The 24432-nt window shown below is 62.9% G+C and overlaps 2 protein-coding genes across 3 annotated transcripts in view; both read right to left on the reverse strand.

Moving 5' to 3' along the window:
- Positions 1-553: 553 nt before the first annotated feature.
- NOP56 (NOP56 ribonucleoprotein) lies at positions 554-4673 on the reverse strand (the record flags this gene model as incomplete). Its single annotated transcript, XM_079534192.1, has 11 exons — positions 554-835; positions 1645-1779; positions 1960-2081; positions 2319-2467; positions 2730-2830; positions 3009-3160; positions 3230-3417; positions 3662-3860; positions 3947-4108; positions 4180-4294; positions 4380-4673. The coding sequence occupies 11 exons, from the start codon at positions 4671-4673 to the stop codon at positions 650-652; spliced, it is 1803 nt and encodes a 600-aa protein (XP_079390318.1). The 3' UTR covers positions 554-649.
- A 465-nt stretch (positions 4674-5138) lies between these two features.
- DCTN1 (dynactin subunit 1) overlaps positions 5139-24432 on the reverse strand; it is a 39184-nt gene continuing 19890 nt past the window's right edge. For both annotated transcript variants that reach the window (XM_079534712.1, XM_079534711.1), the window contains 24 exons: positions 22970-23167; positions 21860-22064; positions 21504-21582; positions 16821-16980; positions 15980-16084; positions 15529-15720; positions 14383-14499; positions 12651-12803; positions 12083-12243; positions 11470-11638; positions 11019-11087; positions 10594-10656; positions 10366-10515; positions 9975-10136; positions 9621-9752; positions 8704-8832; positions 8279-8421; positions 7959-8125; positions 7288-7302; positions 6779-6915; positions 6000-6189; positions 5572-5648; positions 5400-5489; positions 5139-5322 (listed from right to left, as the gene is read on the reverse strand). In XM_079534712.1, the coding sequence (XP_079390838.1) occupies positions 5185-5322; positions 5400-5489; positions 5572-5648; positions 6000-6189; positions 6779-6915; positions 7288-7302; positions 7959-8125; positions 8279-8421; positions 8704-8832; positions 9621-9752; positions 9975-10136; positions 10366-10515; positions 10594-10656; positions 11019-11087; positions 11470-11638; positions 12083-12243; positions 12651-12803; positions 14383-14499; positions 15529-15720; positions 15980-16084; positions 16821-16980; positions 21504-21582; positions 21860-22064; positions 22970-23167 (3201 nt within the window). In that variant the 3' untranslated portion in view covers positions 5139-5184. The remainder of the gene's footprint in view (positions 5323-5399; positions 5490-5571; positions 5649-5999; positions 6190-6778; positions 6916-7287; positions 7303-7958; positions 8126-8278; positions 8422-8703; positions 8833-9620; positions 9753-9974; positions 10137-10365; positions 10516-10593; positions 10657-11018; positions 11088-11469; positions 11639-12082; positions 12244-12650; positions 12804-14382; positions 14500-15528; positions 15721-15979; positions 16085-16820; positions 16981-21503; positions 21583-21859; positions 22065-22969; positions 23168-24432) is intronic.

The raw sequence follows: 24432 nt of genomic DNA on the forward strand, positions 1-24432 counted from the left end.
CCACGCTGTGATTGGGGCCCTGGATGCGTAGGGCTGCTGCTCGGCCTCTGGCAGCCGTGCCGCTCCCGCTGCCTGCTCGGTAATTTATTGCTTCCCTGTAATAAAGCAGCCTCTGCAATGTAACGATGCGGCGGGGGGGGGGTGGGCAGCCTCGCCCTCTCATCTCCTTGCTCCATCCCCACTCGTGTGCCACCAGCAGCTCCTCCTGGCTGCAGGAACAGAGCACAGCACTGTGCCATGTGCTCCAGCAGCTCCGTGCCGCTGTGGGGTGCAGTGCTGTTACCGGGCACCGCGCTGGGGGCTCCTGGGCCCTCTGAGAGGCCCAGCGGCGGCAGCAGCAGACCAGGAACGCAGCTCAACACCAACCCGAGCCCTTTATTGAGGCTCGGTCACACTGCACAGGCTGTCGCCCTCTGGCAGCCACGGACGGCGCGCAGCTGCAGCCGCTGCAGGGCTCTGCAAGGCAGCAGGAGCCCCGGCTGAGCGCGGCCACGGGGCGCAGAGCAGAGCAGAGCTGCTGCCCAATGCCTGCAGTGCTGGGCACGCAGCTGCCGGCAATCGGACGGCGGGTTGAGGAGCTGCAGCCAAACCAAACTGGCCTCTGAGTCCGCAGTGCTGGAGCACGGCCCCGCTCCCACTGCCCCTCACTTTAATCCTCCTCCAAGTCCTTGGACTTCTTCTTCTTCTTCTCCAGAGGGGCGCCCTCTGCCAGCAGTTTCCTTTTCTTCTTGGGCAAGGCCTCTTCCTCCAGCCCGTTCTCCTCTGGCTCTGTGGCAGCTTCCTGCTCCTGCTCCTTCTTCTTCTTCTTCTTTTTCTTTGGCTCTATGTTGTTTTCCTAAGAGAAAACACACAGTGAGGGCTCAGCCTATGGAGCACAGAGACAAACACTGGCTCCTTGCAACCAACCCAGCAGTGTGCCCAGGTGGCCAGGAAGGGCAATGGCAGCCTGGCCAGCATCAGAAACAGCGCTGCCAGCAGAGCAGGGAGCTGAGCATCCATCCCTGTGCTCAGCTCTGTGCGGCCGCACCTCGAGTGCTGTGTGCAGTTTTGGGCCCCTCACTGCAGGAAAGACATGGAGGGCCTGGAACGTGTTCAAAGGAGGGCAACAAAATGGTGAGGGGTCTGGAGCACAGGGCTGAGGAGAGGCTGAAGGAGCTGGGAATGTTCAGCATGGAGAAGAGGAGCTCAGGGCAGAGCTCACTGCTCTCTATGGCTGCCTGAAGGGAGCTGGGGGTCGGCCTCTGCTCTCGTGCCATCAGCGATAGGAGCAGAGGGAACGGCTTCAAGCTGCGGCAGGGGAGATTCAGGCTGGGCGTGAGGAAGAATTGCTGGTCAGAAAGGTGGGCAGCACTGCAATGGATGCCCAGGGAGGTGGGGGAGGCACCGAGCCTGGGGGTGTTGAAGGCAAGGCTGGATGGGAGCTGTTGGCAATAGGTGAACAGTTGGACTGGGGGAGCTTTGAGGTCTTTTCCAACCTGGGTGATTCTATGATTCTATAACCCCCCCCAAGCTGGGCTGGGGCCCAAACATCCCCCAGTCCTGCAGGGCAGTGGAGCAAGAGCAGCAGACGCTGCTGAACAGCCCACTGCACAGCGAGGCCACCACCAACCCACCCCAAAGGGCACTCGGAGCCTCTGCCCTCACCTCTGCCTCCTGCACAGAGTTCTCCATCTCCTCCGCAGCTGCAGCCAGAGCCTCCAGGCGCCGCTTCTCCCGCTTCTTCCTCTTCTTCTCCTTCTTTTCCTGCTTCCTTTTGACCTCAGCCACCACCTCGTTGGCCTGCAGGCAGCAGAGGAGCGCTCAGCGCAGGGCCGGACTCCCACCACCCCCCCTTGCCAGCACAGCCGTCGGATCAGCCTCATTAAATCAGCTTTTTGCCTCCACAGCAGGTCAGGTGGGTGCTTCACATCACGTCCGACACGATGCCCACCCAGCAGCCCCACCTCCCCGCAGCCTCACCTCCACCACAGCCTCCTTCATGACGTCCAGGTTCTTGCGGGGCGGCTCTCCGGTCTCGTAGAACGCCAGCCGTTCCTCCACCTGCTCCCTCAGCTTGTCCCCAAAGACGCTGGTGGGAACCTCTGTGGGGACAGCTGGCCTCAGCCCCCCTCATCCACCCGAGCTCGGCGCCCACCTCCCCCCATCCCAGCCTCCGCTCAGCCCACAGAACTCAACATTCACTCCGTGAAATGCTGCTGACGAAAAATCTTCCCATCACAGCAGAGGCCGCTTCCCCTGCCCCCATCCCGCCCCCCATCCACCCCCCATCCCAGCCCCATCCCAGCCCCCCATCCACCCCCCATCCCAGCCCCACAGACCCGAGAAGCAGTCGATGCGGGAGGCGATGGTGCATTTGTTGGCCAGGTAGCGGGAGATGCGCCCTTTGTTCTTGGCGGCCGCGCGCCCGATGAAGGTGGAGTGGAAGATGAGGCCGTACTTGGGGGTGTTCCCTCGTGTCTTCAGAGCCCTGCCAGAAACCCAGCGTGCCATCGGGGGCAGCCCAGGGCCGAGGTGCCCTGACGGGAGCTGCCGCCCCTCCACCCCCCAGGGCCGCTGCCCCGCTCCCCACCCTCTGACCTCACACAGCGCTCGGCACGAGCTGCTGCGCCGCGGCGGTCGCTCAGGGGCTGGGGCCGGCAGCTCACACGCGGCCGAGGCCGAAGCAGCCCGGCGCATCGCAGCCGGCAGCCCAGGGAGCCGCCATCACCGCGACCACCCTGCGGCAGTACCTGAACAGGGCTTTCTCAGCCCCCAGGATCTGCACCGTCGAGGCCGGGTACTTGGCCAGGTTCGTCAGGCTGCCGGCGTGGGAGATGAGGCGGGCGCCCACCTGCGAAGGGACGCGGGGTTACGGCTGCCCTCGGAGCACCGGGGCCACGGGGGGGGCAGGCAGCACCCAGCCGGGATCAGCAATGAGGATTGTCAGCACAGCGGCTCAGTGGATTGACAGATTCGCTCAGACATCACTTCCACGGCCTGGGGGGGGAGGGGGGAACGCACTCACTCACCACCTCCCCGATGAGGGCTGAGAGGCTGGGGGCCACTTGGCTCATCTTGGAGCGCAGGTACTCCTGCAGGCCCTTACGGTACTCGGACAGAGAGATCACGCGGCTGGAGAAGCTCTCGATGTTGATGAGGTCGATGGGGGAGATGTCCATCCCTGCGGAAAGCAGCGTCAGGGAGCCAAGCTCCGCCAGGAGCTCCACAGGCTGCGCAGAACCCCACTCACCCATGGAGGAGCGGGACGCCTCCAGGATGGCCTGAGCCTTGGCGCCATCCATGACGATCTCCTCCAGCCCCTCCAGGCTCTCCTCGCTCAGCTCCTTGCGGTTGCCGATGAATTTGGCCAGCCGGCAGTAGGTGTAGTTCTCAGACACGATCTTGATCAGCTCGGGGAAGTGGTACCCATACCACTCGCTGCACGACAGCATCAGCACAGGCGCTGCCCCCACACCGACCCCCCGCACCGACCCCACAGCCCCCTGGCCACCCGTGTCCCCCCGGTCACAATCCGGCCGCAGCACCGCCGCCCCAGCCGGGGTGTTACCCGAGGCCGTGCTCTCCCTCCCCGTTCTTTGCAGGCGGTTGGAGATGCAGCCACCTGCGGTAAGCGTGGGGAGGCTCCGCAGCGCCACCCTGCCCAGCCCGGCCCCCCGCTCACCGCACGCGCATGGAGAAGGTGTTGATGTCCTTGTCCAGCTGGTCCAGCAGACTGATGGACTGGATGATCATGTTGTCCACGCGGTTCACGTTGAACTTCACCTTGGCCCGGGAGTAGCTGTGGCCGAGGCCGAGCTGCGCCTTGGAGGCCGACTGCGCCGTGAGGCCCTTCACCAGGGCATGGAAGTGCAGGCGGATCCCTGCAGGGGGACAAACCGTCACCGGCCCCATCCCTACCGCCATCCCCATCCCCACACGCAGCCCTGTGCCCTGCAGCTCGACTCACCCCGCAGGATCTCAGCCACCACGCCGCCGGTCTGGCACTGATAACCCAACTCCTCCAGGATGGCGGCCCCGATTTTGGCGTCTCCCACCCCCAGCAGCGCCTTCTTCTTCTTGGCCGGCATCGACGTTTCCAGCAGCAGCCGCAGATCCTCGTGCAGGATCCCTGCGGGACGCGGAGCGGCGCTCAGCGGGGCGGGCCGGGAGCCGCACGGGGGAGCCGCGCGCCGCGCTCACCCTCGGAGACGGCGTTCATGTTCTCCAGGGCGCTCTGCGCGGATTTGAACGGGGAAAAGGCCACGAGCTTCACCACGTTGTGGAACTTGCCGACGGTGAGCACGCTCTCCTCCACCTACGGCGGGACGCGGTCACGGCCCGGGGCGGCACGCGGGGCCGCCGCACCCCCACCCTCACCCCCATCCCGGCCCGGCCCGTACCTGCGGCAGCAGCAAACCGATCTCCTCCACCTCGCGGACGGCGAACAGCGCGTACCCGGCGGCATGTTCGAACAGCACGTGCAGCAGCACCTGAGCGAGCGCCGCCGTCAGCGCGGGCCCGGGACGCCCGCCAGGCCCCGATTCGCGCCCGCTGCGACGAAGGCGGCCCCGATCCGATCCGATCCGATCCGCGCCCGCGGCCCCCCGGCCCTCTCCCGCCCGCCTCCCCCGCCCGGCGTTGCGACCCCGGCCCGATGCGGGCGGATTCGGCCCCGCAGGCCCCGCGCTCACCATCGTGCCGCCAGCGCCGCCCGGAACTGAGAGCACCGCACCGGAAGCCCGCTTTATCGGAAACCCGCCCCGCTCGCACGTAGCCAATCGGCGGCGGCACCGCCCCTCCCGCCAACCAATCAGCGCAGGCTTCCTCCAGAAGGGCGCCCGCAGCCAATGAGCGAGCGACAGACGCGGATCCGCCCACCTTTACTCTCTCGGCCAATCAGAGACGCGCACTGCAGCTACAGCCCGCCTCTTCCCACTCCCGGCCAATGGGAGCGGCCGCAGCGCTTTCCCCGCGTTCCGCTCGGTTCGCTGCACGCACGTGTGCTCCTGCCCCCCTTCCCGCCGTGCCGCACGTGGCCGGAGCCCCGGCACCTCCCGCCCCCCAGCAGCCCTCCCCCCCGGCACCCCAACCGCGGTGCGGCCGAAAGAAGGCGTGGAGCTGCGTGGCTGCACGAGGCTTTATTGGGCGGGAGGGGAACGGGGGGGTTTCTCTGCCGGGGGGGACACGCGGTGCTCCGGGGGGCTCCTACACCACGAAATGCCGCTGGAGTTGGAGCAGCAGCTCCGGGGTGAGCAGCACGCGCTGCTCCCGGCCGTGTCCCGGCGCGCACGGGATGGACACGCGGCCGAAACGAGTCAGGCCCTGCTCCTTCTCGCGCTGCGCCTGCGGGAGAGAGCGGCGGCGGTGGGGCCGGGGGGGTCCGAGCTCCATTGAACCCCACGAGGCCCCGCTCAACTCACCTTCAGGAAGGACGAGGAGGGGAACGCGCCGAAGCTGGTGGGGACGCCGGCGCCCGGTTGCTCCTGCACGATCTCCCGCATGGCCTCGTCCTGCGCAGAGCCGCCGCTTCCAGCACCGCCCGCAGCCCCCGCTCCCCCCATCCCCCGCCCGGGCGCTGCCCGCACTCCTTACCCGCAGCGCCTCGATGCTGCCCTTCACGGCCCACAGCCGGGCCGTCTGCTCCAACAGCCGCGCGGCCGCGCTGCGTCCTGCGGAGGTATGGGGTGAACGCGTGGCCGCGGCCCTCACCAAGCCCTGCACTCAGAGCACCCCGGGGTGCCAGGGGAGGCTGGCGGCCGTGGGGCTCCTGGGGAGGCTGAGCTGCAGCAGCGAGCAGCGCCTCTCCGGCGCCGTGCCATCCCCGGCGCTACAACGCCCCCAGCACGGCGGGGCTGCACGGGGGGCTGCGCGGCACCGTGAGCGGTCCCAGCGCCCGGCCGGCCCGGCTGAGGGGCGGGCAGGGGCTCCGCACGGTGCCGCTGCTCCCCCCGGCACGAGGATGGCACCGACGGCGTTCACAGCCCTCGGGCTCGGCTTCACCGCGTCCCCGCTGGGCTCACCTGACTTGGTCTGCTTGGTGTCCACCACCTTGGCGTTGGTGCTCATCTGGTACAGGGTCTCCAGCAGCTGCGTGCTCTTGCGGTACAGCGTGAGCGTGGCCGGGCCCTCCCCATGCTTGCTCTGCGGCAGGGACACCTTGGCCACCTGCAGGGGCTTCAGGCCGGCCAGCTCCAGCTTCATCTGTGCGCCCTGCGAGGGGACAGCAGTGGAACGGACGGCGGGGAGGGGGGGTGAGGAATAGGGGGTGATTGGGGCAGGGGGTGATGGGAGCAGGTTGGGTGTTTGGGAGGAAAGGAACAGGGAAAATGAGCGTTAAAGGCAAGGAGAAGAAGACAAAGTGGCGCTCAGAAACAGCTGCAGGCGGAGCTCCCGACGGTGGGGGACCCGTGGTGGCAGTGCTGCCTCACACTGTGGGGTAGGGGATGGAGGGGGGTGGCCCTGCAGTGCAGCTCAGTGCCTGCCGGGCTTGGGGCTCCCCCACAGCAGCAGGAAGGGAAGGGACCTCCAGAGATCATCGAGTCCAACCCCCTGCCAAAGCAGGTTCCCTACACCAGGTCAAATCACAGCCCTGCAGCCACGCATCACCAGCTGCATAATTACACGTCTGTGAATTACTGCCAGCAAAACGCTATTTGCTTAATGAAGTTCTTTGCTGCTCTGTTTCCTCCTAGAGCTCCACTCAGCACCAATGCGCCCAGCACTGCCAGATCCTGCCCCCCAGCTGGGGGTCGTGGCAGGGTGGCTCCGCCAGCCCCACGTCCCGCCGCCCCGTGCTCACCTTGAGGCGGTTGTTCTCGTTCTTGAGGTGCCTGATGGAGAGCTGCAGCGCTTCGATTTGCTGCAGGAGGAGGGGGGAATCCTTCACCTGCACCGGCCCCGTGCTGCCGCCCCCGGCTGCCTGCCCAGCTCCCACGCCTGCAGGAAGGCACGCGGCGTCAGCCATGCAGCACGGGGGGTGCTGGGCACACCGAGGGCTCGGCCCCACGATTTGGGCCGCCCGAGGCACCGGGGCTGAGCTCAGGTCTTGCTCAGGCACAGCTCGCACCACGCCGTGCTCACAGCAGCCCCAGCTGCTCCCGCTGCCCGTCTCCCAGGGACGCACTGCGGGCGCTGCAGGGACCGTCGCTGCAGTCGCGTCGCCCCGCATCCTGCAGTCCCACACTCGGTGCAGCCCTCTGCCCCCAACTGCGACCCTCCCCCGTTGCAGCTGCTGCCCACCCCCAGCATGCTGTGTGCCCGCCGCCCTGCATGCACTGCCGGGAGCGCCGCGCTGCCGTGCTGCCGTACCTCTCTGCTGTTCCTCTGCAGTGCAGGGAGAGGAGGCAGAGGAGAGACAAGAAGAGGAATTATGCTGAGGACTGGGGCTGGCAGCTGAGAGCAGCTGTGCCCCCAGCCGTGTCCTGTGCCACTCCGTGCCCCTGCTGCAGTGACTGCGGGATGCCCGGAGCTGCAGCTCATGGCTGCAGTGACACAGGGAGAGGTTGCAACCCAAAGGCAGCCGCCATCTGCTCCCCAGCGAGCTGCTGGTGGTCGTGGTGCAGCGAGAGGGCGATGCTGCCGTGCCCTCCTTGCGATGGCATCACCCAGCATGGGGGGCCGGATGGGCCAGGAGCCGCCACAGTGCTGCAGGGCCCTCGGCCACAGGGAGCTGATGGCTCTGCCACGCGCTGCCCTGCAGCCAGCACCACCGGTAATGCCAGCTCTGCATGGAGCTCTGCCTGCCACCACTTGAGGGACACAGAGCTGCCAACGCCCCAGCTGCCCTCACTGCCCCCAAACGGAGCTGCCGGCCCTCCCCACGGCGCCACCACCGCTCCAGCACCTCCTGTCCCCATCACCCCGACCCTGACGGCACATCCAGGGCTCCACGTCCCCAAGGACAGCAGAGCCCCCCGGGGGGCACCGCTGCACTCCCCCTCCCTTTGTGAGCGCCCCCACAGCTGCTCGTTGCCACGCACCTCCTGCGATGCCCGACACGATGGAGGCGACCCCGGAGGCGGGGGCCCCGCGCAGCCCCTCGATGGTCCGCTTGGACTGGTTGTTCAGGCGTTGCTTCAGCTCCACCTTCTCGGATTCCAGCTGGTCGATGTCAGCCTGGAGGGCGTCCATGGTCTCCTCAAACTCCCTGCAGAAGCCCACGCGCTCACAGCTCTGACCACGGCTCGCCCCGTGCCGCCCCACAGATCGCCCCACATCGCCTCGAGCAGAATGGGTGGCTCTGGGCCACAGGGGACCCCTAACAGCCCCATAGCCCCCGCAGCCCCCACCCCACGCTTACTTCTCCTTCTTCTTGAGCAGTGTTTGGGTCTCGTCCAGCTTCGTCTGTATCTTTTCCACGCGGTCGTCGGCATCCTTGGACGCGCTGTCCAACTTCTTCTCCAGGAGGCTGAGGCGCACGTTGGCTTCGCTCAGCTCCTCACCCTGCAGCACAGGGGAAGAAAGCAGAGCTCAGAGCCCTGGGGGAGCACAGGGGAGAGCTCTCTGCAGGTCCCTAACAGGGGCTGCCCAGAAATCCCACACTGCCGTAACGCCGGTGCCCAGAGCAGCGCCCACAGCGAGGCACCGGGCTGCAGCACTGCTGAGGATCGGATGGGGTGTGAAGCAGCAGCTCCACAGGCAGCAGCTCGGCAGCGGGGGCACAACGCTGAGCACTACAGCAGCCCTGCTGCCCTCCGCTGGCTGGCTGCCCCACTGACGGCTCACCTTGATCTTGAGGGACTTCTTCAGCTCCTTGATGACCGTCTCCCTGTCCTCCAGCTTCAGCCCCAGCCCCTCAGCATCGGTGATCTCAGCCCGAAGAGCGGCTGCCCGCAGCTCAGCAGGTGGGGTGGGCTGCAGAGGGGAGCGGAGGGAGACGATATAGAATTGGGTTGCAGGGCGCCAAGCACAGCCCCCCCCGCAGCTCACCCCACAGCTCACCCCACAGCCCACCCCTCAGCCCACCCCATAGCCCACCCCGTAGCCCACCCTGCGGCCCAGCCCGCAGCCCCCCCTGCAGCCCACCCTGCAGCCCAGCCCGCAGCCCATCCCGCAGTCCACCCCACAGCCCGCCCTGCAGCCCAGCCCACCCCCCAGCCTGCAGCCCAGCCCGCAGCCCACCCCATAGCCCACCCCATAGCCCACCCTGCAGCCCAGCCCGCAGCCCCCCCTGCAGCCCCCCCTGCAGCCCCCCCTGCAGCCCAGCCCACAGCCCAGCCCACAGCCCACCCCTCAGCCCACCCCTCAGCCCACCCCATAGCCCACCCCTCAGCCCACCCCTCAGCCCACCCCTCAGCCCACCCCATAGCCCACCCCACAGCCCACCCCTCAGCCCACCCCACAGCCCACCCCACAGCCCACCCCTCAGCCCACCCCATAGCCCACCCCATAGCCCACCCTGCGGCCCAGCCCGCAGCCCCCCCTGCAGCCCACCCTGCAGCCCAGCCCGCAGCCCATCCCGCAGTCCACCCCACAGCCCGCCCTGCAGCCCAGCCCACCCCTCAGCCTGCAGCCCAGCCCGCAGCCCACCCCATAGCCCACCCCATAGCCCACCCTGCAGCCCAGCCCGCAGCCCCCCCTGCAGCCCCCCCTGCAGCCCCCCCTGCAGCCCAGCCCGCAGCCCACCCCACAGCCCGGCCCACCTTGCTCTGTGGCCGGTCGGCATCGTATTCTCCCTCCTGCATGGCCGTGGCCATCTTGTTCATGGTGGCAATAAGGATGCTGCAGGACTGGCGCAGGCACTCGTAGGGGTTGATGCCCTGAGTGCCGTAGATCTACAAGGAATTGGGGGGAAGTGGCAGGGCAGGAGGCCCTCAGCAGAGCTCCCAGCCCCCTGCCGCCCCCCCACACCGTGTCACATCCACAGGGGCTGCAGGGCAGAGCCGGCTGCGGTGCAGCATTTCCCATCCCGCTTTGCTCCAGGCTCTGCAGCGCAGCAGGGATTCGGTCCCCTCGCTGCAGCAGGGCACCCGGGGAGGCAGAGCACAGCTGCCCACCTGCTCGCTGACTTTGAAGGCCAAGTCTTCCAGCTTCACTGCCTGCAGCCCCTCATTCTCAGCCAGCGGGGCGATGAGCTGCGCGCCGGCAGCGGCCACCTCCTGCAGCACGGCCACCACCCAGGTGAGGTGCTTACGGCAGTCCAGCAGCGTGTCTGACACCTGGGGCCGGGCAGAGGGAGGTTGAGGGGGGGAAGCAAAGGGGCCGCACCACCCCAGGCACTGCAGCCATGGAGCAGAGCAGCCCCTGGCCGGGCTCCGACAGGGCTGACGTTTAGCAGCCATCACTGGGAGGAGGGCAAACGTGGGGGAAGCAGGAGGAAACTCAAGGATGGAGGGGAGGCCATGAAGCCCAGGCACCCCCCCTGAGCACAGACAGCACGCAGCCCACCTGCTGCCCAAAGCCCAGCGCTGCTGGGATGCCCGGTGCGTCCGTGCCCGGCATGCGGCGCCGGATCTTCTTGCAGAACTGCCTGATGTCGCTGCACGACGTCTCCAGGTCCTTGAGCAGGATGGCCAGGTCGGACGCCTCCTGCCCGGCCTAAGAGAGGAAAAAGGAGCTCAGCCATCTGCTGGGGATGGGGGCACCCAGCGCAGCCCACCCCTCGCTCCCTCCTACCTGCAGGAAGGCGCGCAGTCTGCACACCTCCACCCCCATGCAGTCCAAGGCACTCTGGGTGAACTGTGGGCACAAAGCGGGCGCCGTGAGCAGCAGCGCAGGGCAGCACGGTGCTCTGGGCTGCAGTGCTGGGTCGGACCCCCTGCACCCCATGCTGCTGCAACCCCAGGCTTTCCAGGAGAACAGTTTGAGGGCCAAACAGGTTTGGTTTCACCCCGTGGGGTGTGATGCTTCCACACGGAGCCCAGGAGCTCCTGGATGCGAGGGACCCTGCAGGGCCCACAGCCCACACCTCCCCCCTGTCCCACGGCTGTGCCAGCAGCAGCAGCTGCCAGGGAACAGCCAGCGAGGCTGGGGGGGTTGCAGGGACTCCCAGGCCACCCCCATGGGATGCGGGGGGCAGCGGCTGCATTGCAGCACTTCACCTTGATGTGGTCGGCCAGCTGCATGGTGCAGTCCTCACCCTGCTCGGCCAGGTGGATGCTGTACAGGTGCTGCACGAAAAGAGATCATCACAGACCGGCGTCCCTTGAGTGCTCCCACACATGCAGGCACACGAACCAAGTGTGGAAATGCATTAAAAAAAGCCAACCCACAAAGGCTGAGTTTGCCCTCATTTTTAACTGGAAGCGAAAACTCAGCAGGAGCAGCGCAGGCCTTGCGAGCACCCAGCCCTCACAAGGAGCTGCATTAAGGGGGGCCCTTCTGAACCACCCACCGACAGCACAGAGGTGCAGAATCCCAGCGCAGGGGAATTCTGTTGCACCTCCCGGGATGCAGCACAGCCCCAGCCGGCGGCCGCGGGCTCAAAGGCCGCATGCTGCAGGGGTGAAATGCCCCCTGGAGCACCAAGGCAGGCTGGTGCACGGCGCCCACCTGGTAGTACTTGATGGCTTTGGTCAGGGGCTCCACGTTGACCGTCTCGTCCAGCTGGTCCTTGTGCAGCAGCTCGATCAGGAAGTCCAGGGAGCGCTCGTGCACGCTCATCTCGGGGTACAGCATCCCCACCTTCTTGTACACCTCCACGCTGCATTTGTTCAGGGCTCTGGGGGGGGGGGAACGCAGGCACGGTCAGCTCACCTGTGACAGCAGCGGGGCTGTGCTGTTTGGGAGCCGACTTCCAAGCTCCCTGGGGAGCACAACAGCTGGGCAGAAGTCAAGACGCCCGCAGGAAAGCAGAGCACGAAACGGGAGCTCCGTGAGGCAGCCCCCGGCGCGGCGCAACGCAGCCTCTGGGGGCAGAACGCAGCGCTGGAGGCAGATCCGCCACCTCGCAGCAGCGCACAGCGTTCAGCAGCAAAGGAATCTCCCAGAGCTCTGCCTCGGCGAGCCCCGTTCCTGGGAGCTGCCCCCTGCAGGACGAGCGCAGCCCCTCACCGCCATCCCCACGCCGCGGCACCGCACAGCAATGCGGCGTCGATGGGAGCCGGACGGCTGGGCTGGGGGCTGGGGGCTGGGGATGGGGCAGCGGGGCGGGCCGTGCACTCACTGCTCGTATTTGTGCAGCGTGGCCTGCAGCAGGCTCAGCGAATACACCAGCCCCGCTGCGAAGCTCAGCTGCTCTCCTGCCGTTCCCCGCAGCCCCGTGCGCGCCGCGCAGTTCTCGTTCAGCTCGAACTTCTCCTGCGCCTGTTTGCTGATCAGCTCCGCCTGTGGGGAAGGGGAAAGCTTCAGGAGTCGTGCTGCGCCTGCCCTGAGTTGGTCTGCTGGGTACGGGGTGGATCCCCTGCACCTCCGTCCCCAAAAAGCACCGTTCCTGGGAGGATCTCTGAGCGCGGAGAGGAACCGGCTGGGAGCCCCCACCGCGCCCGTGCTGGCGGAATGCTGGCACTGCCCAAAAGGTCAGGCTGAGCCCCAGTGCTGCAAGCAGCTGGCAGCCAGGGCAGGAACCTCTGCTCCCTCCTCCTCCTTCTCCTCCTCCTCTCCCTCCACCTCTTCCTTCTCCCAGGCCCCGCTGAAGGTCCTCACACAAATAAACACTCAAAATCCCAGGACGGAAGGTGAAGCCCAACAGCACAGCGGCTGCAGGACGGCCCCTCCAGCCCCGGGGAGCCCACCTTGCAGATGAGCCGTGGGATGAGCAGCAGCACCAGGATGCAGTCGTGATCCCCGCCGTGGCGCAGGAAGCTGTCCGGCATGAAGGAGGTGAGCAGGGAGACGTGCCGGTTGGCCTGCTGCACCTCCATCTGCCGCAGCTCCATCTCGATGGCCTGCAGCAACACAGCGCAGAGCTGCTCAGTGCTTCCGACCCGGCGCCCGGCTCACGCCAACCCCACGCAGCGCCGCAGGACGGGGCGGCAGCTGAGAGCAGCGCGGAGGAAAAGGCGCAGGGTGCTGATGGTGCACGGCTGCCTGAGAGCCAGCGGCACAGAGCAGCGCAGAGCAGCACAAACCAGAGCAGTGCAGAGCAGCACAGAGCAGCACAGAGCAGCACAGACCAGAGCAGTGCAGTGCAGAGCAGTGCAGAGCAGAGCAGTGCAGTGCAGAGCAGAGCAGAGCAGTGCAGTGCAGAGCAGAGCAGAGCAGAGCAGTGCAGAGCAGTGCAGCGCAGAGCAGAGCAGAGCAGTGCAGTGCAGAGCAGAGCAGTGCAGTGCAGAGCAGAGCAGAGCAGAGCAGTGCAGCACAGAGCAGCAGAGCAGCACAGACCAGAGCAGTGCAGAGCAGTGCAGTGCAGAGCAGAGCAGAGCAGAGCAGTGCAGTGCAGAGCAGTGCAGTGCAGAGCAGAGCAGAGCAGTGCAGTGCAGAGCAGTGCAGCGCAGAGCAGAGCAGAGCAGTGCAGTGCAGAGCAGAGCAGTGCAGTGCAGAGCAGAGCAGAGCAGAGCAGTGCAGCACAGAGCAGCAGAGCAGCACAGACCAGAGCAGTGCAGAGCAGTGCAGTGCAGAGCAGAGCAGTGCAGTGCAGAGCAGAGCAGAGCAGAGCAGAGCAGTGCAGAGCAGAGCAGCGCAGAGCAGAGCAGAGCAAAGCAGAGCAGAGCAGTGCAGTGCAGCGCAGAGCAGTGCAGAGCAGCACAGAGCAGCACAGAGCAGTGCAGTGCAGAGCAGCGCAGAGCAGCACAGAGCAGTGCAGCACAGAGCAGTGCAGAGCAGCACAGAGCAGTGCAGCACAGAGCAGTGCAGAGCAGTGCAGAGCAGCACAGAGCAGCGCAGAGCAGAGCAGCGCAGTGCAGTGCAGTGCAGAGCAGAGCAGCGCAGAGCAGAGCAGAGCAGAGCAGTGCAGAGCAGCACAGAGCAGTGCAGTGCAGTGCAGAGCAGCGCAGAGCAGAGCAGAGCAGAGCAGCACAGAGCAGCGCAGAGCAGAGCAGTGCAGAGCAGTGCAGAGCAGCACAGAGCAGTGCAGTGCAGTGCAGAGCAGCGCAGTGCAGTGCAGTGCAGAGCAGAGCAGCGCAGAGCAGAGCAGAGCAGTGCAGAGCAGTGCAGAGCAGTGCAGTGCAGCACAGTGCAGCACAGAGCAGTGCAGAGCAGCACAGAGCAGAGCAGTGCAGCACAGAGCAGCACAGAGCAGCATAGAGCAGAGCAGAGCAGCACAGAGCAGCACAGAGCAGAGCAGAGCAGCACAGAGCAGCACAGAGCAGTGCAGTGCAGCACAGAGCAGAGCAGAGCAGCACAGAGCAGCACAGAGCAGCACAGAGCAGCGCAGTGCAGTGCAGAGCAGCACAGAGCAGCACAGAACAGGCTCAGGGCTGTACAGCTCTCAGGAGAAGGGCGCCCCCCCAGCACCCCACAGCTCCACGCAGCAGGAAGCACCCGAGGACGGTTTGCAGCCGGCACCCGGCGCTCCTGCTGCCCTACCTTCGCGTGGGCCTTCGTCTCTGCAAACTTGATCTTGAAGTCGAACATCTCGGGAGGAGGCTGCTGCTGCTTCTCTGCGGACGCCTCTTGCTGACTCATGAGCTCCCGGTTCACATCCTGAGCACGGAGAGAAGCGCGCTCACACAGAGGTTCAAACCACGCAGCCCCACGGCCCCTGCGCACCCACAGCAGCTGCAGGGCTGCTCTCCGGGGGCTCCTTGTGCAACAGCAGTGGGGGAAGGTGAGAAAGAGGAACACAGCTGATGCTGCTGAGCTGTGTGGAAGCCGAGGAGCCCCATGGACTCATCACCCATCTCTGAGCCACCAGCAACGCCAAGGAGAGCTGAGAGCTGTGCTGGGTGACCCACGGTGCTCCAGCTGCTCCAGGTTCCCAAGTTTGCAGCAGCAGAGCTCAGCAGAGCGAATGCTGAAACACCCATGTGCTCAGTATGGGCTCCAGCAGATGCTCCCCGTGCAGCAGAGGGACAGCCAGCACTGCCTGGAGCCGTGGGCACAGCCAGCACAGCACAGAACCTCTGCAGGGCAGCAGAGTCACAGAATGGTTGGGTTGGAAGGGACCTCAAGGATCACAAAGCTCCAACCCTCTGTTGCACGCAGGGCCACCAACCTCCATATCTAAAGCTACACCAGGCTGCCCAGGGCCCCATCCAACCTCCAACACCTCCAGGGATGGACGGGGCATCGCAGCCTCTCTGCAGCTGTTCCAGCACCTCACCTCTCTCTCTCTAAAGAACTCCCCCTGACATCCAACCTCATTCTTCCCTCCCTCGGCTCCCAGCCGTTTCCCCTCGTCCTGCTGCCATCTCCCCTTGCACAGAGCTGCCTCCCCTCCTGGCTGCAGGCTCCCTTCAGGCACTGCAGGCTGCACTTTGCTCACCCCACAGCTTCTCTTCTCCGTGCTGAACAAGCCCAGCTCCCTCAGCCTGGCTTTGTGATCAATGCTGCAGCCCCTGCTCATCCCTGTGGCTCCTCTGCTCCCTCTCCAGCAGCTCCCTGCCTTTCCTGCACTGAAGGCTCCACACCCGGACGCAGCCGGGCAGCAGAGCAGCACGCAGCCCCAGCTCACGGCCAGCCCTCTGTGGACACAGCCAGGCTCAGCCCCGTGCTCAGGGCCTCCAGCAGTACCTGCAGGTGCGCCGTCAGCTCCCGGTATTTCTTGATGGTCTGCTGATAATCAGCCACGGTCTCCTGGGCGGCCTCCACGCGTTTCTCCGCCTCGCGCACCCGCGCCGTCGCCATGTCCAGCTGCTCCCGCAGCTCCAGCTCCGTCTCCCTGGCGTTCTCCTGCAGCTCGTCGTTCATCTCGTTCATGGCTTCCTGGGGAGGAGGGACAGAGAAGCACAGAATCAACCACAGAACGGCCTGGGTTGCACAGCAGCGCGATGCTCATCCGGTTCCAACCCCATGATGGGTGCAGGTCGCCGACCAGCAGCCCAGGCTGCCCAGAGCCACGTTCAGCCTGGCCTCCAATGCCTGCAGAGGCGCTGATGTGCCGTGGCGCCGCTGCTGGGCAGCACAGAGCAGCTCCCAACCCGCTGTGGGGTCCCACCGCCCCCCACCCAGTGCCCCCACCTACCAGGTCCCCAACGGTCTCACGCAGCTCCCGGACTTTCTCCTCCAGGTCCAGGTTTCTCTCTGTCAGAGTTTCCACCATCTCTTCGGCGCCCAAAGCAGCGTCCACCTGGAAGCAGCACCGACTCACAGCCCCACCTCAGGGCTGCTGGGGGCCCGACTGCTGCACGGCCAGCCCAGCACCGGGCAGCCCCAACCGTGTCACCAAGTACGGGCTGCAACAGTGACTGCAGAAAGGGCTCCGAGCCAACAGGTGCCCCCACCTGCTGCCCAGTGCCCCACATCCACTGCTGAGCCCCACATCTACTGCTCAGCCCCACATCTACTGCTCAGCCCCACATCTACTGATGAGCCCCACGCCTGCTGCCCAGTGCCCCACATCTACTGCTGAGCCCCACATCCACTGCTGAGCCCCACATCTACTGCTGAGCCCCACATCTACTGCTCAGCCCCACATCCACTGCTGAGCCCCACATCCACTGCTGAGCCCCACATCTACTGCTGAGCCCCACATCCACTGCTGAGCCCCACACCTGCTGCCCAGTGCCCCACATCTACTGCTGAGCCCCACATCCACTGCTGAGCCCCACATCTACTGCTGAGCCCCACACTGCTGCCCAGTGCCCCACATCCACTGCTGAGCCCCACACCTGCTGCCCAGTGCCCCACATCCACTGCTGAGCCCCACATCCACTGCTGAGCCCCACATCTACTGCTGAGCCCCACATCTACTGCTGAGCCCCACACTGCTGCCCAGTGCCCCACATCCACTGCTGAGCCCCACACCTGCTGCCCAGTGCCCCACACTGCTGCTCAGCACCCCAGCCATCCCCCCCAGCACTCACCTGCTCCTTCAGCTCATCGACCGTTTTCTCCGCCTGCTTCACCTCCTCCTGCAGTTTCTCCCTCTGCTGTCGCAGGGATTCCAGCTCCGTGTTTTTCTTCTCCATTTGCTTCTGGAGTTTCACGTGTTCCTGCTTCTCCGACGCAGAGAGGTCCCTCATCCTGCAGGACAGCGAGGCTCAGCAGCAGCCCAGCAGCAGCCCAGGCAGCGTGGGGAGGCCATTCCTTGCAGCACACTGCACAGTGCTGGCAGAGTGCAGCTGAGGAGCCCCCAGACCCATTTGTGTAGTTGGGCACTGATAGCAGGGCTGAAAGCACTCATAATGTCACTGCTGGGCTCTGTATGACACAACAGCACTCATAATGTCACTGCTGGGCTCTGTATGACACAACAGCACTCATAATGTCACTGCTGGGCTCTGTGTGACACAACAGCACTCATAATGTCACTGCTGGGCTCTGTGTGACACAACAGCACTCATAATGTCACTGCTGGGCTCTGTATGACACAACAGCACTCATAATGTCACTGCTGGGCTCTATGACACAACAGCACTCATAATGTCACTGCTGGGCTCTGTATGACACAACAGCACTCATAATGTCACTGCTGGGCTCTGTGTGACACAACAGCACTCATAATGTCACTGCTGGGCTCTATGACACAACAGCACTCATAATGTCACTGCTGGGCTCTGTGTGACAGAACAGCACTCATAATGTCACTGCTGGGCTCTGTGTGACACAACAGCACTCATAATGTCACTGCTGGGCTCTGTATGACACAACAGCACTCATAATGTCACTGCTGGGCTCTATGACACAACAGCACTCATAATGTCACTGCTGGGCTCTGTGTGACACAACAGCACTCATAATGTCACTGCTGGGCTCTGTGTGACACAACAGCACTCATAATGTCACTGCTGGGCTCTGTATGACACAACAGCACTCATAATGTCACTGCTGGGCTCTGTGTGACACAACAGCACTCATAATGTCACTGCTGGGCTCTATGACACAACAGCACTCATAATGTCACTGCTGGGCTCTGTATGACACAACAGCACTCATAATGTCACTGCTGGGCTCTGTATGACACAACAGCACTCATAATGTCACTGCTGGGCTCTGTATGACACAACAGCACTCATAATGTCACTGCTGGGCTCTGTATGACACAACAGCACTCATAATGTCACTGCTGGGCTCTGTGTGACACAACAGCACTCATAATGTCACTGCTGGGCTCTGTATGACACAACAGCACTCATAATGTCACTGCTGGGCTCTGTGTGACACAACAGCACTCATAATGTCACTGCTGGGCTCTATGACACAACAGCACTCATAATGTCACTGCTGGGCTCTGTGTGACACAACAGCACTCATAATGTCACTGCTGGGCTCTGTATGACACAACAGCACTCATAATGTCACTGCTGGGCTCTGTGTGACACAACAGCACTCATAATGTCACTGCTGGGCTCTATGACACAACAGCACTCATAATGTCACTGCTGGGCTCTGTATGACACAACAGCACTCATAATGTCACTGCTGGGCTCTGTATGACACAACAGCACTCATAATGTCACTGCTGGGCTCTGTATGACACAACAGCACTCATAATGTCACTGCTGGGCTCTGTATGACACAACAGCACTCATAATGTCACTGCTGGGCTCTATGACACAACAGCACTCATAATGTCACTGCTGGGCTCTGTATGACACAACAGCACTCATAATGTCACTGCTGGGCTCTGTGTGACACAACAGCACTCATAATGTCACTGCTGGGCTCTGTATGACACAACAGCACTCATAATGTCACTGCTGGGCTCTATGACACAACAGCACTCATAATGTCACTGCTGGGCTCTGTGTGACACAACAGCACTCATAATGTCACTGCTGGGCTCTGTGTGACACAACAGCACTCATAATGTCACTGCTGGGCTCTGTGTGACACAACAGCACTCATAATGTCACTGCTGGGCTCTGTGTGACACAACAGCACTCATAATGTCACTGCTGGGCTCTGTGTGACACAACAGCACTCATAATGTCACTGCTGGGCTCTGTATGACACAACAGCACTCATAATGTCACTGCTGGGCTCTGTATGACACAACAGCACTCATAATGTCACTGCTGGGCTCTGTGTGACACAACAGCACTCATAATGTCACTGCTGGGCTCTGTATGACACAACAGCACTCATAATGTCACTGCTGGGCTCTGTGTGACACAACAGCACTCATAATGTCACTGCTGGGCTCTGTGTGACACAACAGCACTCATAATGTCACTGCTGGGCTCTGTATGACACAACAGCACTCATAATGTCACTGCTGGGCTCTGTATGACACAACAGCACTCATAATGTCACTGCTGGGCTCTGTGTGACACAACAGCACTCATAATGTCACTGCTGGGCTCTGTGTGACACAACAGCACTCATAATGTCACTGCTGGGCTCTGTATGACACAACAGCACTCATAATGCCACTGCTGGGCTCTGTGACACAACAGCACTCATAATGTCACTGCTGGGCTCTGTGTGACACAACAGCACTCATAATGTCACTGCTGGGCTCTGTATGACACAACAGCACTCATAATGTCACTGCTGGGCTCTGTGTGACACAACAGCACTCATAATGTCACTGCTGGGCTCTGTGACACTACAGCACTCATAATGTCACTGCTGGGCTCTGTATGACACAACAGCACTCATAATGTCACTGCTGGGCTCTGTGTGACACAACAGCACTCATAATGTCACTGCTGGGCTCTGTATGACACAACAGCACTCATAATGTCACTGCTGGGCTCTGTGTGACACAACAGCACTCATAATGTCACTGCTGGGCTCTGTGTGACACAACAGCACTCATAATGTCACTGCTGGGCTCTGTATGACACAACAGCACTCATAATGTCACTGCTGGGCTCTATGACACAACAGCACTCATAATGTCACTGCTGGGCTCTGTGTGACACAACAGCACTCATAATGTCACTGCTGGGCTCTGTGTGACACAACAGCACTCATAATGTCACTGCTGGGCTCTGTATGACACAACAGCACTCATAATGTCACTGCTGGGCTCTGTGTGACACAACAGCACTCATAATGTCACTGCTGGGCTCTATGACACAACAGCACTCATAATGTCACTGCTGGGCTCTGTGTGACAGAACAGCACTCATAATGTCACTGCTGGGCTCTGTATGACACAACAGCACTCATAATGTCACTGCTGGGCTCTATGACACAACAGCACTCATAATGTCACTGCTGGGCTCTATGACACAACAGCACTCATAATGTCACTGCTGGGCTCTGTGTGACACAACAGCACTCATAATGTCACTGCTGGGCTCTGTGTGACACAACAGCACTCATAATGTCACTGCTGGGCTCTGTATGACACAACAGCACTCATAATGTCACTGCTGGGCTCTGTATGACACAACAGCACTCATAATGTCACTGCTGGGCTCTGTGTGACACAACAGCACTCATAACGTCACTGCTGGGCTCTATGACACAACAGCACTCATAATGTCACTGCTGGGCTCTGTGTGACACAACAGCACTCATAATGTCACTGCTGGGCTCTATGACACAACAGCACTCATAATGTCACTGCTGGGCTCTATGACACAACAGCACTCATAATGTCACTGCTGGGCTCTGTGTGACACAACAGCACTCATAATGTCACTGCTGGGCTCTGTGTGACACAACAGCACTCATAATGTCACTGCTGGGCTCTGTATGACACAACAGCACTCATAATGTCACTGCTGGGCTCTATGACACAACAGCACTCATAATGTCACTGCTGGGCTCTGTGTGACACAACAGCACTCATAATGTCACTGCTGGGCTCTGTATGACACAACAGCACTCATAATGTCACTGCTGGGCTCTATGACACAACAGCACTCATAATGTCACTGCTGGGCTCTGTGTGACACAACAGCACTCATAATGTCACTGCTGGGCTCTATGACACAACAGCACTCATAATGTCACTGCTGGGCTCTATGACACAACAGCACTCATAATGTCACTGCTGGGCTCTATGACACAACAGCACTCATAATGTCACTGCTGGGCTCTGTGTGACACAACAGCACTCATAATGTCACTGCTGGGCTCTGTGTGACACAACAGCACTCATAATGTCACTGCTGGGCTCTATGACAACAGCACTCATAATGTCACTGCTGGGCTCTGTGTGACACAACAGCACTCATAATGTCACTGCTGGGCTCTGTGTGACACAACAGCACTCATAATGTCACTGCTGGGCTCTGTGTGACACAACAGCACTCATAATGTCACTGCTGGGCTCTTTAAGGCACACAGAGGCCACGTATCTGGAGGTCGAGCTGCTCCCAGCCCCTCGCAGGCTCGCAGTGCAGTGCAGTGCAGGCACCCCCTCCCCCAGGCACACGAGCTGCCCTCAGGGGACTTGGCAGCAATAAATGTCACTGCAGTGAGAAGGAATTCTCCCTTCTCTGCTGCAGGCTCACAGAGCACAGAGCTCAGAGCCCCAGGGTGGCAGCAGCCGCCACGTGCACTCATGCACACAGGGATTCTGATCAGCGCACAGCGACAGAGAGAGACGGCCCCCATCCTCCCGGGGAGCGCAGGCGCTCTCCTACCTCACAAGAGCTTCCTTCAGTCTCGCGTTTTGCTCCTCCAGCTGCTTGACCTGGTAGCTGGACGCTGCTCCATCCGAGCCTGCAGCAGGAAGGAAGGTTCTGCTCTCGTGGACTCACCAGCAGCTCCGGCTCCCCGGCGCGAAGCGCTCAGGAAGAGGGCAGCTGAGTCACAGAGAGGGCAAAACACAGAGGGCCCTTCTGGAGGGGGACCGCCGTCCCCAGCACGGGGACAGGCACTGAAACGAGGCCCCTGGCTCCCAACCCATCCATCCCCACCCTTCCCCAGGGCTCAGGGAGTTGAGTGCCCTCCCCAGGACGCAGCAGCCCAGGCCGACCATCCCCAGCTCCTCGCCCACCTTTCTCTTCGATCTCGTGCTTCAGGATCTCCAGGTCCATGGTGAGATATTCCACCTTCTCCTTCAGGGAGTCCACCTCCTGCTGCAGGGACTCTGCCCGCTCCTCTGCCATCTCCTTGTCCAGGGTTGCCATCTCGATGGCGTCGGCAGTGTCGGCCATCTCCTCCATGTAGCGCTCCTTGGCTTCCAGAGCATCTTTGGCTTCCTGGGGTCAAACGCACGGGTGAAAACACCGTGCCCAAAGTGCAGGGCCAGCAATGGAGAGCCCTCCCACGAAGCCCTGGGCAGCTCCAGCTCTCACAGCCGTCCCAAAGGAGGCTTGAGGCCCACCTGGAGGTGCCCAAGGCCAGGCTGGATGGGGCCCTGCTGCAGGGTTGGCTCTGGGTGGGCTTTAAGGCGCCCCCCAACCCAACCGTTCCATCATGCCACAGAACGGTCTGAGTTGGAAGTGGCCTTCGAAGGCCACCCCTGCAATGAACAGCAGCACCCACAGCTCCAACACGGCGGCAGAGCCCCATTCCCTGCCCTTGGGGTCTCTCACCCACCCCCCCCTCTGGACAATGACCCTATGGTTCTAATTAACGACAGCTGATGAGGGCTGGCAGGGGCGGCTCTGTGCCCACACTCCCATTTCCCCTCCCCTATTCACAGCCTTTCCAGCTGCCTGGAGCTGTGCTGCCCCATCCCTGGAGATGCCCAAGGCCACGGATGGCCTGAACTGCTGGGGCAGCCAGCTTGTGGCAGGGATGGGGCTGGGGGCTGCGAGGTCTCAGCAGTGCTGAGAGCCCAGCTGTGTCTGTTACACACACATTTACACGCGCTGCCATCCCCTCCAGCCCCCCCAGGAACACAAACAGCCCCCAGCACAGCACCGCTCCCCTCAGCCCACACAGACCGTCCCAAACACCGACAGTGCAGCAAAGAGAAGCCCCTCAGTGCTGCATTAAAACAAAACCACAACGAGGTGCTGCTTTAAGCCACGGGAGCCGTGTGGGAACGCACTGCCTTTTAGAGACAGCAATTCCTGACAGCAACACAGAAGGAGACACGAAGAGGAGGCACAAAGCTTCTCCCCCAGCCCTGGGGACCCCACGCGAGCTGCAGGCTCACCTTCCTGGCCTCCTTTAGCCGTTTCTGCAGGTCTGCCTGCTGCTCCTGCATCTTGCTCTTCCACTCCTGCACCTGCTCCAGCTGGATCTTGTACTTCTCCAGCTCTTTAAGCTTGGCTTTGTCCTCATTGCGCTTGATCTTCAGCGTCTCCAACTTTTCCTCCAGGTCCCTGACTTGGGAACGCAGGTTTTCTTCCTCCTACAGCATCAAACCGAGAACGGCCAAGAGGAGGAGCAGCGTTCATAGCACGGAGCTCCAAGGAACCCACTGAACCCTGAGGGCAACCACTCAGAACCTCCCCAAATCGCCCACAGCCTCCCTGCACCCCAGCATCGCCATGGGGGCAGCTTTTGGAGACCTCCACCTGCAGCTCTGCACCCACAGCCCTTTCCACAAGCCTTTGGTGACTCCCCCCGAGGTGGCAGTGGGGTTACGGCATGCAGGAAACACGTTGGCACAAACAGAGCCAGACCTCACAGAAAGGTTTTCACACAACCGCCTGCGCGGCACCGCAGGCTCACAGCAACCAGGGCTCCAAGTTGTTAGTGAGCAATGAGGGCACAACGCACGAGCAGGGCACGCAGCCGTGCTCACACCCAGTGGGAACCCGACCCCTTGGGCACCTCCCAGCCCCCGTGGGTCCCAACCCCAACCCCATCCCACCCCCAGCGTGCCCAGCAGGCGGCCCAGTGCCCGGCAGGGCTCCCTTGGGCCCCGTGCGCGCTGCTTGGGGCCCCCATTGCCCCCATCTCTGCCCCTGCTGCTGCTCCAGGCAGCTGGAGGCTGCGCTGCTGGGGCTTTGTGGTGAAACCAGCACTGCCTTCAGCACACGGCTCCGCTGGGGACGATGCTGGTGCTCTGATGCAGGGCACAGCGAGCGCCCCAGGGCCGTGCTGTGAGCAGAGGCACCCAGCAGCCAAGCGGCGCCCTGCCCGACGTGCCCGGCCACACGTGGGGTTCTCACTGCACAGCGGCGAGCCCTGCAGCCCCCCCATGCACACAGCACAGCGCAGCAGTCACCTGGTCCTCCTGCACACTTTGCCCCACTGCTGGGCAGCTCTGCGGGCAGAGAAAGCTGCAGGTTACGCCCTGCAGCCCGGGGGACGCTGCGCTCTGCAGCACGGGCTGGGAGGGCTCTGGCCAGGCTCAAAGGGACGGCGCCGCCTCAGGGACGGTGCCCCACAGCCCCTCTGTGCCCAGCGTGGCACAGCACCGTCAGACGGCCTCCCTTGGGGCTGCCAGCTGCTCCCCTGCAACTGCAGCAGAGCCTCGGAGGAGAGCTCAGCGTTCGCACCGTGGAAAGAAAACCCCCAGGCCCACCTGCTTTGCGCTCTGTGGGTGCCCCACAGCTCAGGGCGACACCCCCCGTGCACCCATCCCAGCCCTGGGGTTTTACAGCCCCCCACCCAGGCTGCAGCCCCACATGGCGTCCCGTGCTCCCCATCCCAGCCCTGCAGCGCTCA

The sequence above is a fragment of the Tetrao urogallus genome, assembly GCF_951394365.1.
Source record: "Tetrao urogallus genome assembly, chromosome: 4".
Lineage (NCBI taxonomy): Eukaryota > Metazoa > Chordata > Aves > Galliformes > Phasianidae > Tetrao > Tetrao urogallus.